We start from the raw sequence: 20,778 nt of genomic DNA, 5'->3' as shown, positions 1-20,778 counted from the left end.
GTCAATATTGCTTGAAAGTAATAGCAAAGTCTATTCCACTTTAAATTGTGTGTATTGTCTGATTATAAAATTATGTATCGAACTGAATTGTTAAAATGTGATGTTTTAATCTATTTATAAAATTATTGCATGTCCGTAACTTTTAAAACTTTCAATCTTATATATATATATATATATATATAATGATTTACTAAAAATTTTTAAAAAATCCTTTCTATTCAATATTTTCAGATTACTTTCGAATTTAATAGGATCAAAAATCATTTCTTAATAACTATTAACAAAATATTAAAATGGTTAATTTTACAAAGAAACAAGTGTATTCTGGTAAATTTAATTTTGTGATTAATAATAATAAAGGATTTCAAATGTTCGTATTGATTTAAAAACAAACAAAAAGCTGCTTATCAATCTTAATAAATAATTTATACTAAATATAAAAAGTTTGTCGGGCTGGTTTCTCACACTCTCCAAGGTGAATCCGAAGAATTAATAGCATTTATACACTGAATTCCGATTTTAAGAGATTGTTTTATTTATTTTTTTTTTATTTTATAAAATTTAGTTGGTTGGATTCTTAAAAATTAGCGACAGTATTGCATCTTAGAAATCATTTTATTCTGACTAGTTATTTTCTTTTTAACTTTGTATCATTGTTATTTCGAGATTATTCCTTTTTTTTCTTTTTTTTTTTTTTTACTTTTTTAAATTTAAAGAGAATAAAAATGTTTGAGATTTGCAAAGCGATAGCAACATGACAGTGTGTGTGTGTAATGACGAATATGTCACCGAAAGTGGAAGGCTGTTTCCTGTGTTTCAATCTTTGCCCTGATTCATCATAACACGATAACTTTCATTTTGCAAGGCAACATTTCATTTTTAAAATACAAATGGTCTATTCATGATGACTTTTCCATGCGACATTTGTTTTTATTACTTTCTTTTTCACGCGATGATGAGTATCCCTTGTAACGGGATGTCCTGTCTGAAGTTAAGAAAGGATGGTACAATCTACAATCACCCCTCACCTCAACCAGCAGTGTTTAAGGATAACTAAGGACAGAAAAGATTAAATGCAGTACCTGAACAGATACTACATTTCAATCCTAGCTAAAAGGTTAATATGTATCATTTTCACTAGAAATTAGAAAGTCAAGTTTTGGAAACGAATTGTAATTTGATTAGTGAGAATGCTTGGAGTTTTAACTCTTTGAAGAATCAAGTGTAAATATTAAATCAATTTGAAATAAGTAGTGAGAGTTGGATATTTTAAAATTCTAAGAGTCTGATTTTTTTTGTAATCCATAGAATTGGACTTTATACATTCCGACTCTGTAACCCTGGTTTTAACTTTATCAATGCCTTACATTCTCTGATACAGATGCTGTGTATGCAAACATCTTGTAAAGAGAACTGCTTCATTATTTTTAGGAATTTTCATGTGACGTTTGGGGTCATCAACTGAAGTACATGTTTTTTCAACACATGCACATTTTTTTTTGTGTGTAATTTATATATATATATATATATATATATATATATATATATATATATACACACACACACACACACAAAAGATGGGGGGTACGAATGATGTAAGTAAGGAAGACATTTTTTAATAGCATGAATAGGTTAGCCAAATTAATCTGGAGCAAAAAGTTAAATACGATATCTGGAATATCTGTTCTTGTTCTTTTTGTAAGGGAAGTGCTGTTTGATCAACACTGCTGGGGAGCCATGATTTAATATGCTGTTTTGTTTTTGACTTCCTGAAACAGTGTTTCATGGTAAATAACTGGTCTCTAAAATATTAGTATTTATATGAATTCTTTGAAGCGAGTTAATATAGCTATCGCAAGAGATTGACTTATAAGCAAAATAGTCTTCCAGTGAAAGACTTGGAATTCAAAGTTACATATATATTAGTCTTGAAGGTTAAAAACTTCCTATATCTGTCTCTCACTTACGTGTGTGTGTGTGTGTGTGTGTGTGTGTATATATATACTCATGAGAGCAAAAAAAAAAAAAAAAATGGGCCAAGAGTGAAATAAGGAAGAAATCGATTTTTCAATATTTTTCCATGTATTTTTGTTTATTTTAACTGAAAATTTCTATTTTGCAGATAATTATTATAGCATATAATAAGTGAAAAAATTAATCCTAAAAATGGTAAGACTGCATCTTGGCGAGGATATAAAAAACCGAATTGCAGGATTAAGACCATCCAAAATGACTTACAAATAGATTTTTTATATTTTAAGAAAAGAAAATGTGAAAACATTTCTTTCTGTAATGAAGCAAATTGGTCAAAGGTTTGAAGTCTGGATCTGGTCGCCCTAGAGCATCCACTTTGAAGGATGACCACATGTCTAAATTCACTGTTTTGAAGGATCAAAAGAAAACTTATGTTGACCATAGCAAAGAGTTCAAAACAGAGGCTGGAAATTCTTTCTAGATATACAATATCAAGACGAATGAAAGAAATGGGATTTTCCTCTAAAAGGTGTGCAAAGAATCCATTTTTATCGAAGAAGAACATCAATGCTAGAAAGAGATTTTTCTCGTGTTATGGCAAGAAAGATGCAAACTGGTTCAGGTATGTTTTCTAGTTAGATGAATCAAGATTTTGTCTTGTTAGTGATGTTCCTGATGCTCCCAAATGGTGCATTCGAAGAACTGGAGAAAGATTTTCGACAAGTGGCATAAAAATGAATTAAACACTGGAATGTAGGGATAATGGTATCGGGAACTTTTACTGCAACAGGAGTTGGAGAACTTATTAGATGTGAGAAGTTAATCAATGCAAAGGAATACATTCGACTCTTAGAAACGGGACTGTTACCAAGTATCCAGAAACTAGGAATATCCCAGAACATTATTTTTCAACATGATACTGCCCATGCACACATTGCGAATGTCACAAAACCATGTTTTTTCTGATAATTCAATTGATGTGATGTTTTGGCCAGGTCAAAGCTCCGATTTAAATTCAATTGAGAATATTTGGTCCATAATATCTTGTGCATTGGCTGGAAAAACTTTTTCGAACAATGACAAACTGTGGGAAGCTGTGCAAAGTGAATGGAATAGCTTCTCCTCTTCAGTGTTCCACTTTGGTTGAGAGCATGTCTAAAAGGATTGATCTTTTAAAGAAATCAAAAGGAAATGTGATTCCATACTAAGCATTTATTAAAGTAAATGTCTTGTTCTGTGTTATTAGTCTCGTTTAAGTTTCCTTGTTCAATATAGCTTTTAGTGCAATAAAATGTATAAAATTTGTTTGGCCCATTTTTATTTTGCTCACGAGTATACACACATGCAAGTTTACTTTTTCCTTTCTGTTAGCAGCATAACTTAGTTCCTTTACTTAACTTATTGGTTCCTGGTCATTCTTTAACATAAATTATCTCATTGTGCTCTGTAATAATATAATTACTTACATTTCCCTCCTTCCTAACTAAAACTTTCTCTGTCAATAATTCCATTTTTTTTAGACCATGTCTTAGTGGAAAGCTAAACCCTGATGTAGGTTGTATGCCCTTGCCATTTTCCACCAACTCCAGGGAAGCGAGAGAAGGGATATCCACAAAGGGGCACATGTAAATAACTAGAAACATATGGTAATTAGTGGAGAAAAGGAAAAGAAAATTAAGCGATTTTTAATCCAACACTATAATGCTTGGTTGACGGAGATATTTCTGTGTGCCATTTTTTAATATAATCTTGAAGTTGTTTATAACTTGTATTGATGAAGGGACTTGATATCAATAAAAATCCATATTTACTAAGATGTTGTGTTGAATTCTTGTATGTAGATGAAGGTCATAAATTTGTTTACATAAGATCTGATATATATATATATATATATATATATATATATAACATTGGCTACATGTGTGCATACATGTTTCAGTTGAGATTTCTTTCGAAATGCAACTTTCTCAGGCTGAAATCGTCATATAAACTCTCTCTCTCTCTCTCTCTCTCTCTCTCTCTATATATATATATATATATATATATATATATATATATATATATAATCAAATCTATTCTGGGATAAATCAGTCCTGAATTAAAGTAATTAGCAGCATTTAAGAAAATCACCACCTGTGCATCATAGGAACGCAATACAGTGTAAAAAGAAAAACAACAACAAAAAAACTCCTTCCTAGAAAAATTGTTGATTTCAACCTCACTATAACTTTTCCTTTGGTTGAACTTGAGCTAATAAATTATATTTTTTTAAGATTCCTTAACTATGGGTTGTATTTTGATTATTTTTACTTTGATATAGTAAAAAAATAACCAAAATATAATCCAAAGTAAGAAATCCCTAATTTAAAAATTCTAGTAAAATACAATGTATCTTTTAAGACCAGAGCAAACTATAGTCGCACTAAAAAAACGAAAAAAAACCCCACATTTTTGGTTATTATTCTTCTGGCATTTTTTATCCCCCCCCCCCCCTCCCGACAAAAGGAGAGTGGACCTGTAAATTCACCCTTGTCTGTCCGCACTTTTCTCAATAACTTGGAATTTTTTGAAATTTTGCACAAACATTAAACATGATACGAGTAAAACAGAACAGGTTTTCTGGGAAAATTCTGGTTGGTGCCTTTTGGGTAAAAATGGTTAAAATTGACACTTTTTTTTTTTTTTTTTTTTTTTTTGCTTATTAAAATTTTTTTTTGATTTTTATAAAACTTTCCGAAAAGTTGTAACTTCTATATAATTTTGTTTGTCTGTACTTAACGATAACTCTTGGGTTTTCCCCAGGGGCTCCTTTAGGACTAATAACACTCTATTTTAGGACTATTTTACCATATTTGTCCAAAATTTTCTGTGTATTTCTATTTAGCAGTTTTGCATGGTGCTGAACTCAAATTTAAATATGTTAAAACATTGGGAACTTTTGGGGCTAAATGGGAGAAGGGAATGATGGACTTAGTCATTTTTTTTTTTTTGCATGGTGCTGAACTCAAATTTACATATGTTAAGGCCTAAAACTGTACCGTTTGTTCATTTTCACGAAAATCCACAATAAATAGAGAAGTAGTCAACCACCTCAGCAAAAATAACCTTCTTAGCAGCACGCAATATGGTTTCCGCTCTGCTAGATCTACAGCAGATGTGCTAACGGTTATATCTCATAGGATTAGCGAATCTCTTGACAAAGACTTCATTTCTAGGGCAATTACTCTCGACATATCAAAGGCCTTCGATAAGGTTTGGCATAAAGGCCTACTACACAAGATTTCCAGTTACGGTATAACTGGAAATGTTTTCTCTATCATTAAGTCATTTCTCTCAGATAGGCTCATAAGAGTAGTTGTTGATGAGCAGAAATCAGAGGCCCACAGTATTAATGCTGGAGTCCCTCAGGGGTCCATACTGGGCCTAACTCTCTTCCTGATCTACATCAATGACCTCCCAAAACACATACTAAAATCTTTCGTTGACATCTATACTGATGACACGACCATCTATGGCAACACATCAAAGGCCGTAAATGATGATGTTCTCTTTGATTCTCTCTCCTCTGATCTTGAGCGCGTGGTACAGTGGGAGAAGACGTGGCTGGTTACCTTTAATGCATCTAAGACCAAGCTCCTATCTCTACATCATAAACGCTCTGATCCCCATCTGGCATCAATTGAAATGGATGGCTCTCATCTAAGGGAGGCCCCAGGATTTGATAAGCTCCTGGTTTTGACCATTACACCTGATCTTAAATGGAACACATACATCAAGTCTGTGGCCAAGGTCGCAGGGAAAATGGTGGGATCCTTCTACCGCTCCAGAAGATATCTCACTAAGGATGCAATTCTCTATCTATATGAGTCAAGTACGTCCAAAGATGGAGTACTGCTGCCACATCTGGGCGGGAGCTGCAAAAAACAGCCTATCCTGCCTTGACGGAGTACAAAATAGACTCTGTGGCTTGGTGGGGGACGCCCTTTTCTCTACCCTGCAACCTCTTTCCCACAGAAGAGACGTAGCGAGCCTGTCATTGTTCTATCGTTATTTCCATGGCAGGTGCTCGTCTGAGCTCCATTCTCTGGTCCCCCCTCGCCAACCTTTCTCAAAAAACACCCGGCTAGCTGAAACCACCGTCAATAATTTTCCCCACTCCCTATCTGTGCCTAAATCAAAACGTAGATACCATGAACAAAGCTACTTCCTTAGAACTGCACGCCTGTGGGACTCTGTCGCTTCCGCTTGCCTGTTTCCCTCCCGACTTCAACCTGGATGTCTTCAAGTCCAACACAAACAAATTCCTGATGAACCGCCCCCCCTTAAGTAATGACACCTTACCAATTCTCCAATACTATTGCTACACTATCCCTTTGATTACTGTACACACAATAACCCTTATCCCTGAGTGGCCATTGGGCCTTGATAAGTGGTGAACTCCATGTAAAAAAAAAAAAAAAAAAAAAAAAAAAATTTGACGTCCCCTGGGACTTTTGAGGCTAAATCGAGGGGTGGGGTCAAATGCTGGACTTAGTCATTTTTTTTATGCCTCGTTCACTGTGCACTCACTGGGGACCATGCATGCTTCACTTGTTTTTATTTTTTTTTTCAGCCACAGGTGATTTTTGCCAGCAGAATTAGGCTTTTTATGGCTTTCTCATCTTGATAAGAGTTAAACTATATTTTTTTTCTAAACTGTCGTTGTAGATAAAAAAAAATATTTGTCCCCCCCCCCTCCATCCCATATTTGTTTTAGTTTCTTTTTATTTAAAATAAAAAAATCTTGTACACAATGAAGCTACAGTCATTCTGACATGAGTTTTTAATCATTGTTTCAAGTTTGTTTTTTAGGACTAATGAATTGCTCATTGTTCTGTTTGAACACATTTCAGATGCGTACATGTAAAGAGACTTGTATCAATTGAGTCAGGCTTTTTAACCAGAGTTGAGTCTGCATTTTTTTTTTTTTTTTTAATCTCGTCTGGAGTGGGTCATGTTTTCGTTTCTTTCTCTCATTAGAACCACTTCTGGAGTGGGTCATGGTTTCTCATTCTGTATTCTTATTTTTTGTTTTCATTCTATTTAGCAACTTGATTCTCACCTGCTTGTAACCCTTGACAGTCATTGCATTGTGAAGATAGTTTTCTCCTGCTTTATCTGAAAATAAATTTTGCAATCTTTGGATATTGTTCCCTGGTGCATCCACTTTCACCTCTATTTGCCTGTTGCAACATTGGTGGTCATATAAAATACATTACACATGTACTTACCAGATTCAGCCATTTGACATGAGAGATTATTTTTTTCTTTGTGGTTCTAAACAAATTTTTAATCAGAATTTTCTTCCAAGAACACCTGTTTTTGATTAAAAAAAATGAAAGAGTAATGAACGATTTTTAATAACCATGATGTACAACTGAGTGTTCCTTCATAGAGTAAAGACATATGTTTCATAAGTTGGGCAATTTAAGATTTTGCAGACTTTTAAGTATTTTTTTAATTTTTATTCTTTAAGGAGGGGGTATGGTAAAAGCGTTTCATGGATTCATATATATATATATATACTACAATTGTGGGGGTAGGTATTGGTGCATTTTTATCGGTTTTAATTGATTCTGACTCCCAGTATGTTAAAATATCCAATTCTAAAGCAACGGATTTGATTTGATCCCTACTCCAGTGTCGCTAACAACCTTGTATCTGCCTAGTGTAGCCTTTACCTTGGGTGATTTGAGCGGACTTCCTCCTTTTGAAGGTTTCTAGGGAATATTAAATTTGCAAGCAATCTCAAGTCACATGTATAATCCAATTAGATGACAACGTTCTATAGTGTCTGATATTCCCAAATGGTTACCCGTTGCTACTAACCGTGCTAAACGTCACTTGAGTTACCTGACAAGAACCAGATTAAACCAGTGTCCACTTGATTATGCCTAATAATTTACAAATAAGAATACAAAATATCTCTAAAGAAAAGGATAGCTCTTATTTTTGTAAGATCTGTCTCTCCAGCTCTCTATCTCTCTCTTTCATATATAATTTTGTGTGTATTTAGGCAGCATTCTATCTGCCCTCCTCGCACTAATACTCACGCAGCCCTCCTGAAGATGTCTTCTCTTAAAGACAAAAAAACAACAGTGGCCAACTTATATTAATTCTTTTAATCCACACACTAAAAAGATCATCAGAAAAATTCAAATGGAAGCTCTCTATTGTCATTAACAACATTTGTCTTCTATATAAATAAAATGAACTCATTTTTTCCCGTCGGATTTTGACCTTAATAGGATTAAAAATCAAGATATTTCATGCAAATATAATATGCACAAACGGCAGAACAATATCTGAGGTGTGTTATAGGCTTATTATTTCTCAAATTCCTCGATAATCTTAGATTTCTATACTTTTTCTGCTGAGAAGTCACGGCCAAAATCGGTTAAGATCAATGGAAGTGGTAAAATATTTTCTCTCTAATAAATTCCTCCTCCCCCTGCCACCACTTAACACCGTTTGGGGATCGTTCACAAGGAACAGTTGAGAAGAGAACACCGGTTTGGCTTCGTAGTTCTTTCATGTGAAGTTATTTAAAATCACTAAACTAAGCTGCAGTGCTCTGTGGCGTAGTGGTTAGCGTGCTGGACAATTCACATTATATTTTTACGTTCGCGCCGACCTACCGTAGTCGTTTTTTTTTTTTTTCCTAAACAACTGGAATGGACCTTTCTTGGTGGCCGAACTGTTAACGTTGCAGATGTTTTTTTTTTTTTTTCACACTTTATTTTTCTACTTTTACTCATGACTCCGGGTTTGATCCTTCCTACTTACCTACCATAACATTTTTTAACCCCCCCCCCCCCGTCCCGGAAAACGCCGGGTACCCCCGCTAGTTATATATAAAATATATCCCTGTGTCTTTCATGGAATTTCTTTGCATTCATTTGGTGGAATACTTAAAAAAACGTCTCATTTTTATTTTTTCTTCATGTTAAAAAAAAAAACAAAAAGAAAGAAACAAACTATTCTTTTTAATTTTTAATAATCGCACTTGCTTCATCGTTATGGAATGAATGTGCAGAGAAATGTAACATCTTTTATTCTATAATTAATATTATCTGCCTTTGAGCTTCACATGTAAAAATGTATTGGCATTCATTCTGAAAACAAATTTTTTCAAGATGAGATATTATTTCTCATCAATATAATAAACAGGGGGTGGGATAAAAATAAAGAATAGGATTTTAGAAGTCGGCTTCAAATACAGTTCGCAAAGCATTGTTAAAAACGGATGTGCAGAAGATACAAGACAACTTTACGTGTGTGGATTTTTTCTCATATGAGCATAACTTTGAAAATTACACATTGAATTATATATGATAATTACACATTGAATTATATATGACAATTACACATTGAATTATATATGACAATTACACATTGAATTATATATGACAATTACACATTGAATTATATATGATAATTACACATTGAAATACATATGATTATTACACATTGAAATATATGTGATCATTACACATTGAATTATATATATTTATTTTTAAGGAGGGATTAGACCTAGTAATTCACTTCTGTTTGCCTGTTCGCACTTTTCTCAATAACCCCTCATTGGATTTTTAAAAATTTTGTACAAACATTAGTCATGGTTAAAGTAAATTTTTGTCAGAACAGATTTTCTGGGATAACACTGAGAGGGGGGCATTATAGCGGTAAAATTGCCCCCAGATCCTTCATCCATTCGCATGTTTTTCAATAAGCATGCCTTGGATTTTAAAAAAATTTTGCACAAACATTAATCATGGTGAAAGTTAATTTTTCACTGGTGGAGCGGGACCCCACTTGCTTGGCTTGTTTACTATTAATCTAATATTTATTGAAAAAAAAAAAATGCAATTGTATAAAATACAAAATTTTAAAAAATCCTATGAACAAAAAAAATTGTAAAAACTTACCAGAAAGCATTTTAATTTTTTCTAAGTTTTAATTCGGAAAATTCCAACAAAATGTTAGAGAGGTGGATTTTAGATGCTTTACTTATTTGAGGGATACATTTTGATAAAACCAATAAAATAACATGTGGTTGTGCTGGGTATAGAAGAATACAGGCAATAAATACCAGGTATTCTTGATAGTTAAATGTAATAAAATTAATGTACAAACTTTTTATATTATGTAAAATAAGCTTTGTTTATATTTTGGTGAATGAGCATTATCATTATTTGTAAAATGTTTTTGACTTTGGGTATGAGACGAATGGATTCGCCAATCATTTTTATAACCACAGGCTTTGCTAAACAACCAATGAAAACGTTTCAAAATTATTATAAAAATTGTCGAATTTTGGATTCAATCAGTTCGCCGTTAACTACGCCACGGACCGCATTTGATTCTTGGCCGCCATCTTGGTTACTGATCTGAACTACGCTGCCATCTTTGTTCAACACAATGTGTCAAAACTTAACATTATTATTTACCATTTTCCCACTGTCTTCCTCATTTTGATTGTTATGTTTTTGTTGTTTTGCTCTTCGTGCACCTTGTGTCAAACTTGTGAACCATCATGGAAATTTTAATCCAGTCTAAGCCTTGAGAGTTTATTATTTGGATTTTTTTTTGGATTTGATACAAGGTAACATTCTTTCAGTTAACTCGTTAAATTTTCTCGTCACCGTTGCTCAAGATTGAACTAGATTTAACCATTTTGATCCCTCCTCTTATGGGTAAAATAGTAACTTATTGATTAATTGTACACAATTAAAATATTCTTTCAGCACTAAGTAACTGGAAAATATTGATTGACTGTTTTAAACAAACCAATTCAATGTTTGGATGAGTTCATGAAAGTAGCAGTGATGTTAATTGCACTTCTTTTTAGAACTAAAATTTAAAACCTGAGTGTATGCATTGAAAGTGCAATAAAGTACCAGAATGAACTTAAAAGTTTTATTTAAAAACAATAATTATAAAATTAAATCCACTACAATGCATTTCGGTTTCTTCATAACAAGTCAGCCATTTTAGTCTTTTATTAATTGTTAAAAAAAAAAGAATCAATTACTGTATGACCTTTTTAAAATGTGAAAGGAATTTGGTATAAATTATATTGTTGAATAAATAGGTCATTTTTTTTTTTTTTTACTTTAAAAATCTTAGTAAATCCTCTTGTATTAAAAAAATTGAAAGTTGTCCAATTAATTAAAAAAAAACAAACTAATTTCTAAGTCAATGGGCTATAACTTTTGCCCGTTTCTAACTGGCTAAAAATCTATTACCTATAATATAAATCTCACCTGTCTGTTTAAATGTATGTATGTCTTGCAAAAACTTTCGACTCTGCAACAGATTTTCACGAGATCAGTATCGTTTTGAAGCTCAACCCTTCAGACGACAAATATAGAAACATTGGCTAAAACATTAATTCCTTCACCCTCAACTGGGCACTTTTCTATAGAGAGGGGGTCGCTTTTTTGCCGATATTGTTGAAAGTCATCGCCTCTTTTCGATTGACTAGCCTTAATTTAAACATTCGTCACTTCCGGTTTGGTGATGGATACAACAGCAAAGACATATTTTTTTTTTTTTTTTTTTTGCACATTCTTTTCCTCCTTCATGATACGGGTTCGAGCCTGCCTGCCTACTACCATTTTTTTTTTTGCTCAACACACACCTCCAAACACCGGGGCAATGCCGGGCACCTAGGCTAGTATATAAATAATGTTTATAACTCTCTGAAGAAGGTCGGAGTCAGCTGAAATAGTTATATTGTTTTCATTTCCTGAAAAAGTCTTTTAGTATTGATTTTTATTTAAAAAGTGATTTCTTTGTGTGTGTGTTTCCCCTCTCTTTAAGTCAGATTTTGTGAAGTTTAATTTAATTACTTGTATTGTTTGGCCATTATATTCATTGAATAATATATTGTTTACAATTATAACGTTTTTTTTTTGTTTTTTTTTTTTTTCGTTTTTTTTAAGTTAATTTCGAACATAAATTGCCGAACCTACGATAACTTCTCTGACAGTTTTAGGATGTAGAAGAATTCTCTTAATTATATAAAGTTAAGATTGATCTTATAAATGTATCTGAGGAATAATGACCAATGTTCTCATGCAGTATCATATTATTGAAGGTTTATTGGATCTTAGCCAACATCTATGTTTAACAAGTAGCAAAAGATGATGGGTTTGATTTTAAACCAAGTAAAACGATTGTTTCAGCCACCTTTTCTTTTTTTTTTTTTTTCTATTTTACCAAGGAAGGCGTTTGTTTACCTTTTATGACTTTGATCAGTGTCGGCACTGGAGGTAGGGAGGGGTATTCCAGCTTAGTCACACACACCCGGTGACTTTTTCATGTTCACCAATGATCTGTGTTCTTGGCACTTACTTCAACAGGGTCAGTACTGCCTTGGTAGAACCAGTCCGTCTGCCAGGATGAGCTCTGTAATAGGTGTGCGCTCACAGGTGGTATCTCCTCTCTTTGAGGAGAGATTTTCTTGCAGATTGCCTGAAGCTCCCCTATCTAGGAATGTTGACATGTTCGTTCTCAGCTATTTTTGTACCCAGTCAGAGTTCCTCCAGACTCGGATCTTAGTGAGATTATTCATGTCACTATTTGCGGATTTCTGACGTGATTTCATCAATCAATTCATTGTTCATAGATTCTGCCATTTGACTCTGTTGCATTCATGGTTCAATTTTCCTCTACTATTTTAAAATCACTTCATTGTTTTCTCACCAACGTTGAAACTTTGCTGGAAAGAACTTTTTCTTATAACAGATGGTAGAAATTCTTTTATCTACAATTTTCAAAGTTCTCAAATTTATGCAAACTATTAGTTCTTTATTTTTACTTGTTATTTTCTCTGACGAAATAAGCTTCAGTTTTGAAACTCTGTAGAATAAAGAAAAAAAAAATCTTTATATATTCTTGTTTGAACTTTTGATGAACTAATAAAGCAAATGTATAAAGTAAATTTTATTTTTCATTTCAATTTGTCGAATAATCATTCCTCTAATTTTGTTGGGATTGTAACATTAGCCTGCTGCTAAATTTCACTGAAACTTTATAACCAATAAATTCAAAATCTCTGAGTCCTCATCAAAAACAATTTCTCCCTTTTGTTTTCATTTTCTTTTTTTTCTTTTCCTTATTTTTGTCAATAACCAGTTCTATTCATGTGTTGTAATGCTATCTGATGTGACTCCTTTTTGGCTTTTGCATTTTTGAAGATATATCACATGAACTAAACAAGATATATATATATATATATTACATACATACACACGAAAACAATTTTCTTGTCATTTTATACAAGATAGTACATCTGCTTAATGTTGCAATTTCATGTTCTGGGTTTGTAGACTGTGTCAATTAATCTCTCTCTCTCTTTATATATATATATATATATATATATATATATATATATATATATATAAAAGGCAAAATGTGTTAGTGTGTACACATTTTGTGCATATCCGGCAAAGGTTTTTGGGTGGGGGGGGATGCGCTCGGGGGGGGGTAACCTTTTATATACTACCTAGATTATAATATCTCTGATTTCTGAAAGGGAGTTGCGTGTATCTTTTATTTGGGCGACTTTTACACGCTATTTTCACAATATTTTTTACTCTTTGTGTTTGTTTGGCTTTTCCGTATATAAGCGAAACTGAATCTGTAGCAAAATGTCTCTCCCTGGCACTCATGCCAGGGACATCCAGAAAGCAATGAGGTTTGATCAATGCGGCCAAAACCCATCATATCAGACAATTGTATTCATTTGGATACTTCCCTTTTTATGGAGAGCTGGTTTTCTCCAACATTTTAGCTTGCCGTCAAAGTTAAGTTTCCCCTATGGCGTGATGTTTGACCTCATTAAATTTACGCACCTGTCACTTAATTTTTTAATCGTTGAATTAGAACTCTTTTCAGTTCCTCTCACGTCGTGGCCGAGCGATAAGATGTCAGGTTTTTTTACACTTTTTTTTCCACCTTCGTGTCAAGGATTCGGGTTTCAGTCTACCTACCTACCTACCTACCAAAACTTTTTTCTTTTACACAGACATACACCCAGGCAACACTATATATAAAAAAGACAAAACGGCCGCGCATGTTTTTGAATACCCAACAAAGGCTTTGGGGGGAAGTACTATATTTTAGAATTTTATATACTCCCTAGATTGTAATATCTATGATTTGCGAATGGAGATCGTCTATATCTTTTATTTGAGCAACTTTTACAAAATTCACGCTATTTTGTCCTGTTGTGTTTCTTCAGCTTTTTCATATAAATAAAGCGAAAGTCACCGATGTAACGGCATCAGCGACCTTTCGTGCCGGGATGTCTTGAAAGCAATTACCTTTGATCAATGTGGGGAAAACCTTTCCTATCAGACAATTGCTATTTATTTGAGAGTTCCTCTTTTTCGGGGGAGTTTGGTTTCCCCAACATCGTGGGGAAACAAATTGGTGGAAAGCTAAACTGGCTTTCAGCCAACGTTCATTTCTACACCTGTGTGAACTCATTTACTTGGCAAGTCAACTTTTGATTGACATCGTTAATTTTGAACGCTGTTCACTTCTTATGTCTTCTTAGCATAGCGGTAAGATGTCACGCGTTCTTTCACTTTTTTCTCCGCCTTTGCGTCACGGGTTCATCACTGGTTCTAGTCTGCCTGCCTACTAACACTTTTTTGTGCTCAACACACCGCCAAACACCTGGGCAACGTCGGGCACCCTTGCTAGTATATAATATAAATCTCACCTGTCTGTTGAAATGTATGTACGTTTGTACGTCTGCCTAAAACTTTCGACAGCGGTGACGGATTTTCACATGTTCGGTATCATTTTGAAGCTCGACCCCTCAGACGACAAATATCGAAAAATTAGCTAAAAACATTAATTCCTTCATCCTCAACTAGACACTTTTCTACAAGGAGGGGAATCTTTTTCCGCCGATATTTTTGAAAGCATCCCCTCTTTTTGATTGATTAGCCTTAATTTTAAACCTTTGCCACTTCCGATTTGGTGATGGCGCAATGGCAAAGACGTCATGTTTTTCTTTAACATTCTTTTCCTCCTTCGAAGTATGGGTTCGGACCTGCCTGCCTACTACCACTTTTTTTTGTTTTGCTCAACACATACTTCCAAATACCCAGGTAACATTAGGCACCCAGGCTAGTCTAATATATAAATAGGAAAATATGTGTTAGTATGTCTGCCAAAAACTTTAGACAGACACATCGGACCATGGCAAAATTGGTATCATTAAAAAGATCAATCTCTCGGATGAAATATATGTAAAAATTGGCCAAAAAGATTCATTCTGTACTAGTCACTTTTTGCGTCATATTTTTACAAGTCATACACCTAGCAATCTGAACGTACGTTTAAAAAATGTTATTTCGACTCCTCATGTCGGTGACAGCTAGCGTGTTAGCTTTTTTCACTTCCTTTTCCTCTTTTCCATTACAAATTCGAGCCTGCCTAATATGGCTAATTTAAAAAAATTTTTTAATCTTTTAAAAAAATGTTTTGTTTTTTTTTCATTTTCTTTTTTTGTGGTCGCACGGGTTCTTGCTGCTATTTTGAATCATTTTTTTTTTTCTGGGGGATGCTCAATATCCTTGGTATACCACTTCTCTCCACCCGGGCAACATCGGGTACTCCTGCTAGTCTACTATATAAAGAAAAGATGTTTGTGTGTGTTTGTATGTCTGCTAAAAACTTTTGTCATGTGCATCTCGGTACCGTTAGAAAGACTGATCTCTTGCACAAATATGTAAAAATTAGAAAAAATGGTTTATTATTTCGTCTAGAAATAGTTTTTATATTAAGCGGGAGGTCAGTTAAAATTCTCTTTCACAAAACAATTTCAACAACTGTGCATGCGGCAACCATTGTCCTCAAGTCGTTTAACTACAATTTCCTTATTACGATTTTTTTTTTTTATCAGCAAGGTTTAAATTATCAACTGAGGGTGAAATTTTTATTTTAAAGAAACAAAAAATTCCAATCCCATTACAATTTTTTAATTAAAACAAAAATACTTCCTTTTTTTTTTTTTTTTTTTTTTTTTTTTTTTAACAGTTTAAAACTTTAATTCATACAACAATTTCAGGCGCTAAAACCAATGCAAAAAACATCTATATATATATATATATATATATATATATATATATATTAACCCTTGCTGATAAAAAAAAATCGTAATAAAGATATATATATATATATATATATATATATAAAAGGTAAAATGTGTGTTAGTGTGTGTATTTTTTCTGTATGTCCAGCAAAGGCTTTTTTGGGGCGAGTTCTCGGGGGGGGGGGGGTTTACTATGTCTTAGAACTTTTTATATACTCCTTAGATTATAATATGTACGATTTATGAACGGACCCAACGGGTCATCAGGAACCAAGTTAATCTGTGGGAGCTCAGAAAAGAAAAAAAGAAAACATTTTTCATTCTTACTGCTAGTTGTTCCAAGAACAATACTGAAACTAGATCAACATACTGATTTTTTTTTTTTTTTAATTTCTCTATTGAGAAGTTAAAAAAAAGTAACATCATTGAAGATGTGTTGAGTGACATTAAAAAAAAAATGTTAGGCATGTTTTTTTAAGACTTTTCTATATTTTATCTATGCCCTGAAGAATGCAGCTGAGTATTCCTGTTAATTTAAAATATGTTAGTAACTAATTTTATAACAAATCAGATTCATTTGTTTACTATTTGTTAATACATTAGAAAACTAGAATAATTGAAAGAAAAGTAAATGTTTTAAGCGGCTAACAGAATCAATAGACTAACATTTTATCAGATGAAGTTGTGATACACTCACTCTCTGCCATGTCTAATCAAGTCTTTCAAAAACGTCTTCATTTATTTGCGCCCTTCCTCTCTTCCTACCACTTCTCATCTCTTTCACCCTTCCTCCTACCAGTTTTCCCTCTTACTGCAAATTTGCAGGAAATTTACTGGTCTGTTGTAATTTACCTTTTTTTTAAATTTTTTTTATTTTCTAGTTTTGGCAAACGTCCCCCAGGATGTACCCGGAGGACCAGCGAGTGCCTTACTTTGGAGCCATCTGAAATGATTGTGGTAAGTGATTTATTTCCTCATCCACGGCTGTGTTGTTTGTAAAAATGGAGTCACTGATTCTGACTTTTCATTTGAGTTAATATGTAAACCTTTTAATACAGGAAATATACTTCTTTGCATTAGTTTCAAGCTATGGCAGAGTCTGCAGTTATAAATTTTTGATTCACTGTGCACAATCACTGGCTTCATCCGAAGGCGAGTTCTACATAGATTATTGTGCGATGTGTTTGCCCATTTTATCTTCTTGATCCTTTCTCGGCGACTTTTTTTGTCACTATGCCATTATTGACCCTTCTTGCTCTTGATCAGCACCATATTCTAGCACCTTTTGAATGTCATTATTATAAATATGATTGAGCAGTGTAATTTCCGAGATCCAGTAACGCATTTTAGTTCCCACAATCCTACAACAGTAAATCTTCGTTTGGTCTCTCTCTTCAAGCTCCCAAAATAATTGAAAAAAAAAAACCCATTAAAGAACACTTATCATTCAATTTGAATTACATGTTACTTCAAATTAAATTCATTTAAAAGTAAATAACTTATTGTAACAATATTTAAGATAATTAATCAGGAATAAAAAAAAAATCAAAATTTTTTAGGGTATTGGAATCAGTATCAGAAAACGTTTGTATTTTTTGATGCCAAAAATGATTCTTTTTATTTTTATTTGTAACTTAATTTTTTATTGCTGATACTAATAATAAAATAATAAATATTTATTGACTTAAAACTTGTATGTCTAATATCTATTGCTAAAATTACACAAAAATAAGATATTTGAAGAATTTCCACAACCTTTGCATAAAAATGAATTAAACTATATAGACCACATTTTGGACCATTAGACCTAGCAGCTGTGTTTCAAGTCATAATGATTAGTTAATTAGTTTAGCAACATATATACTTACATGAATATACCTAATTTTATATAATTACTAGAAGGCCACCCAGCGTTGCTTGGCTATACACATGCTTAAATATATTTGATGTATGCAGATTTCATATTCATTATTATAGAACCAATTCTATTGATTATTATATTGTACCCAATATATAGTGATTTCAAAAGTGTAAAATAAAAATATGACTTGGGTGCTATCAGTTAGAATCGAAATCAAAACATATAGCATTCCAGTCTTAGTTGTTAAGTTTGAAAAGTTTGGTAGAAATTACGTCATGACGTTAAAATTTGAGATGGTGATAAAAAAAATTGAGTTTTAGTAGCTATATATAGGCATATAGTTACTCAATTTTCAAATATAGATTAAAAGCCATTTCTCGCAGACTTTATTTGTAGAGAAAATGTTGCTTTGTTATTTGAAGTTGCTATTCCTTCACTCTCATGCAAAACAATTTTTTTTTAGTTGTAATAAAACAATTGCATGAAAACAAAGGAAATTACTATGATATACTGGAAAACCCTTTTTTATTTTTTATGTCCAACCATGTTTTTTTTTATACATGGTCTGGCCCATCCTCAATGGAATCTCTGAAAATTATAATTACAGCTTTGTTTGAGCATAACTAAACAATTATTTGTAAGAAAATTTCCTCATGTACAAAGAGATTTTCACCACGCCTTCTCTAGCTCAAGTTGTTTATAAAAAAAATGTTAAACTTTATCTTTTTTACCTCAACCAAGTGTGTGTGGAGGGGCTACGATTTTGACAAAGTAAATTTTTCACTGTTTGTTTAGTCTAGCATCAACATCGCTTCACCAATTGTCACCAAACTCAGAAATAATTTAATTTTGGTATATTAGTGTCATGGAAAAGGTGAAGGTTATAGGTATGATAACTTTTGTTAGGTTTATCATAAAAACTTGCTACTCTGTCCATGTTGTGACCATAAATAACCATATGTATAATGAAACTACACTACCTTGAGTATTTGGAGAAGTATATTTCATTTTGATTAAAGTGGAGTACCTTTATTGTGGGTTCTGTTTTTTTTTTTTTTTTTTGCTCACAAAGAGTCAATGATTTACTCTATTTAATTTTATTTACAACTTAAAATATAGAAATTAAAGTATATTTTTGTAGGCACATAATTTTAATAGACAAATAGTACTGGACATAATGCCATTATTATCAATAGTTGAGGTAATGTTCTTTTTTTTTTTTTATACACAACTTGAAACTTCTGGGCGTATACTCTCCTCCCCCTTTTTCTTTTTCTGTTTATGCCCTCAATGATTATTTTTTTTCCCCTTACTTTGAAAAGATATATTAGTAGTCTTACTTTTTAAATTATTTATTTACCCTTGTTCTTTTTTTTAAATTTTTATTATGCATTTTTTAAACCTGGCTTTGGAGAAGAAAAAAAAATTAAAGTGATTGTTCTTTGTTTTAAAAGAAAACTCAGTTATTAATGATAATGGCATTGCGCCAAGTATTATGTAATTTTTTGATTAGAAATTAGAATATAATTGAAATTGTAATAAGGAGTCTAGGGGTTAGAACAGAAGTTTGCAAGGATCCCCAATAATACACGGGAAACTCAGGTGTATCTTGCGGTATTTTAATTAGATTATAAATTTATTGAAATTCGTGTCATTGTGACTTATATAAAATCGATACTGATTACATCCCTAGGTCTGAACCCCAAAATCGAAACCTGTAAAACATAAAACAGGCACAAAAGGACAGAGCTCCTCATTCAATCCTGGACAATGCTGGATAGCCGTACTAATAATAGTAATCTTGAATATAATTAAATTCTCTATAAATATTGAATTAAAAAAACCCATTTTCTCATTCAGCAGTATTTTAGGTTAAGTGTCTGTGTTACTCTCTTGGATATTCTTAATAACATCCAAAAAGTAGGAGTGGATTGACACATTTCCGAAACTTTAAAGTACTCCCTCTTTTATAAATTGACTCTCCCTGTTTTTCTTTTTTCCCTCAAGGATATGACCAGTTTAAAATTAGGCCAATCTGTGAACAGTTAATTTCTCTCTTCTGAATACACAATCTGATTACTTTTAAAAGTGAAACCATTTTATTTGATTTAAATATATACTTCAGCAGATAATACCATAAAAGGATTTAAATACTATACATGCTAAATACATGATCATCATTATGTTCTGTTTAATGCCTCTTTTACATGCTGGCATATGTTGGATGGCTTTTAGAAAGTAACGTTTAACTATCTCTCGCTGAGTCTTTATTTATCCCTCTTTCTCTCAAATCTATCTTTATCACTTCCATGTTTTATTTGGTCTTTCCCTGCCGAATGAACCTGCTACCTCAACTGTACTGCATTCATTAACCCAAACACTCATTCATTGTCCCAATGTGATCAAATCAACAAAGTCTCCTATTCTGCACATGTCTCTATACTGTCCAGATTTAATCTTCCTCTGAGATCATCAGATCTAAGCTTGTCTTAAATATTTACATAGTATCATTCTGATATTTCTCTCCATATAACATCTATCCTCAATCTTAACAGTTAAGCAATGCTGAGCCTACTCAGTACCAGGTGAGTGACCATTTGGGAATACTAGACACTGTTGCAAGAACTACAAAAATGTAGTCATCTCCCCTAACAGAGGTCCTTGTAAATTTGATATTTCCATGAATCTTCCACTTTTGGAGGAAGCTGGTTTAATCCGCCTAGCCTGAGGTTGCAACCGATCAGGGTTCACTTCCCTATCATCATACTGCACATAGATGCCTGGTAGA

At 32.8% G+C, this 20,778-nt stretch overlaps 1 protein-coding gene across 17 annotated transcripts in view; it reads left to right on the top strand.

Moving 5' to 3' along the window:
• LOC145259913 (rap guanine nucleotide exchange factor 6-like) overlaps positions 1–20,778 on the top strand; it is a 917,527-nt gene that overhangs the window by 694,556 nt on the left and 202,193 nt on the right. For all 17 annotated transcript variants that reach the window (XR_013864228.1, XM_080117853.1, XM_080117856.1 and 14 more), the window contains one exon: positions 17,011–17,086. Coding sequence is in view for 16 of the 17 variants with exons in the window: in XM_080117853.1 (XP_079973979.1) it covers positions 17,011–17,086 (76 nt within the window). In the remaining variant the exon portion in view is untranslated. The remainder of the gene's footprint in view (positions 1–17,010; positions 17,087–20,778) is intronic.

The sequence above is a fragment of the Euprymna scolopes genome, chromosome 35 (genome assembly GCF_053919585.1).
Source record: "Euprymna scolopes isolate OS-2025 chromosome 35, ASM5391958v1, whole genome shotgun sequence".
NCBI classification, from domain to species: domain Eukaryota; kingdom Metazoa; phylum Mollusca; class Cephalopoda; order Sepiida; family Sepiolidae; genus Euprymna; species Euprymna scolopes.
The sequence above is the reverse complement of the archived record's forward strand: the minus strand, read 5'-3'. Positions and strand labels throughout refer to the sequence as shown.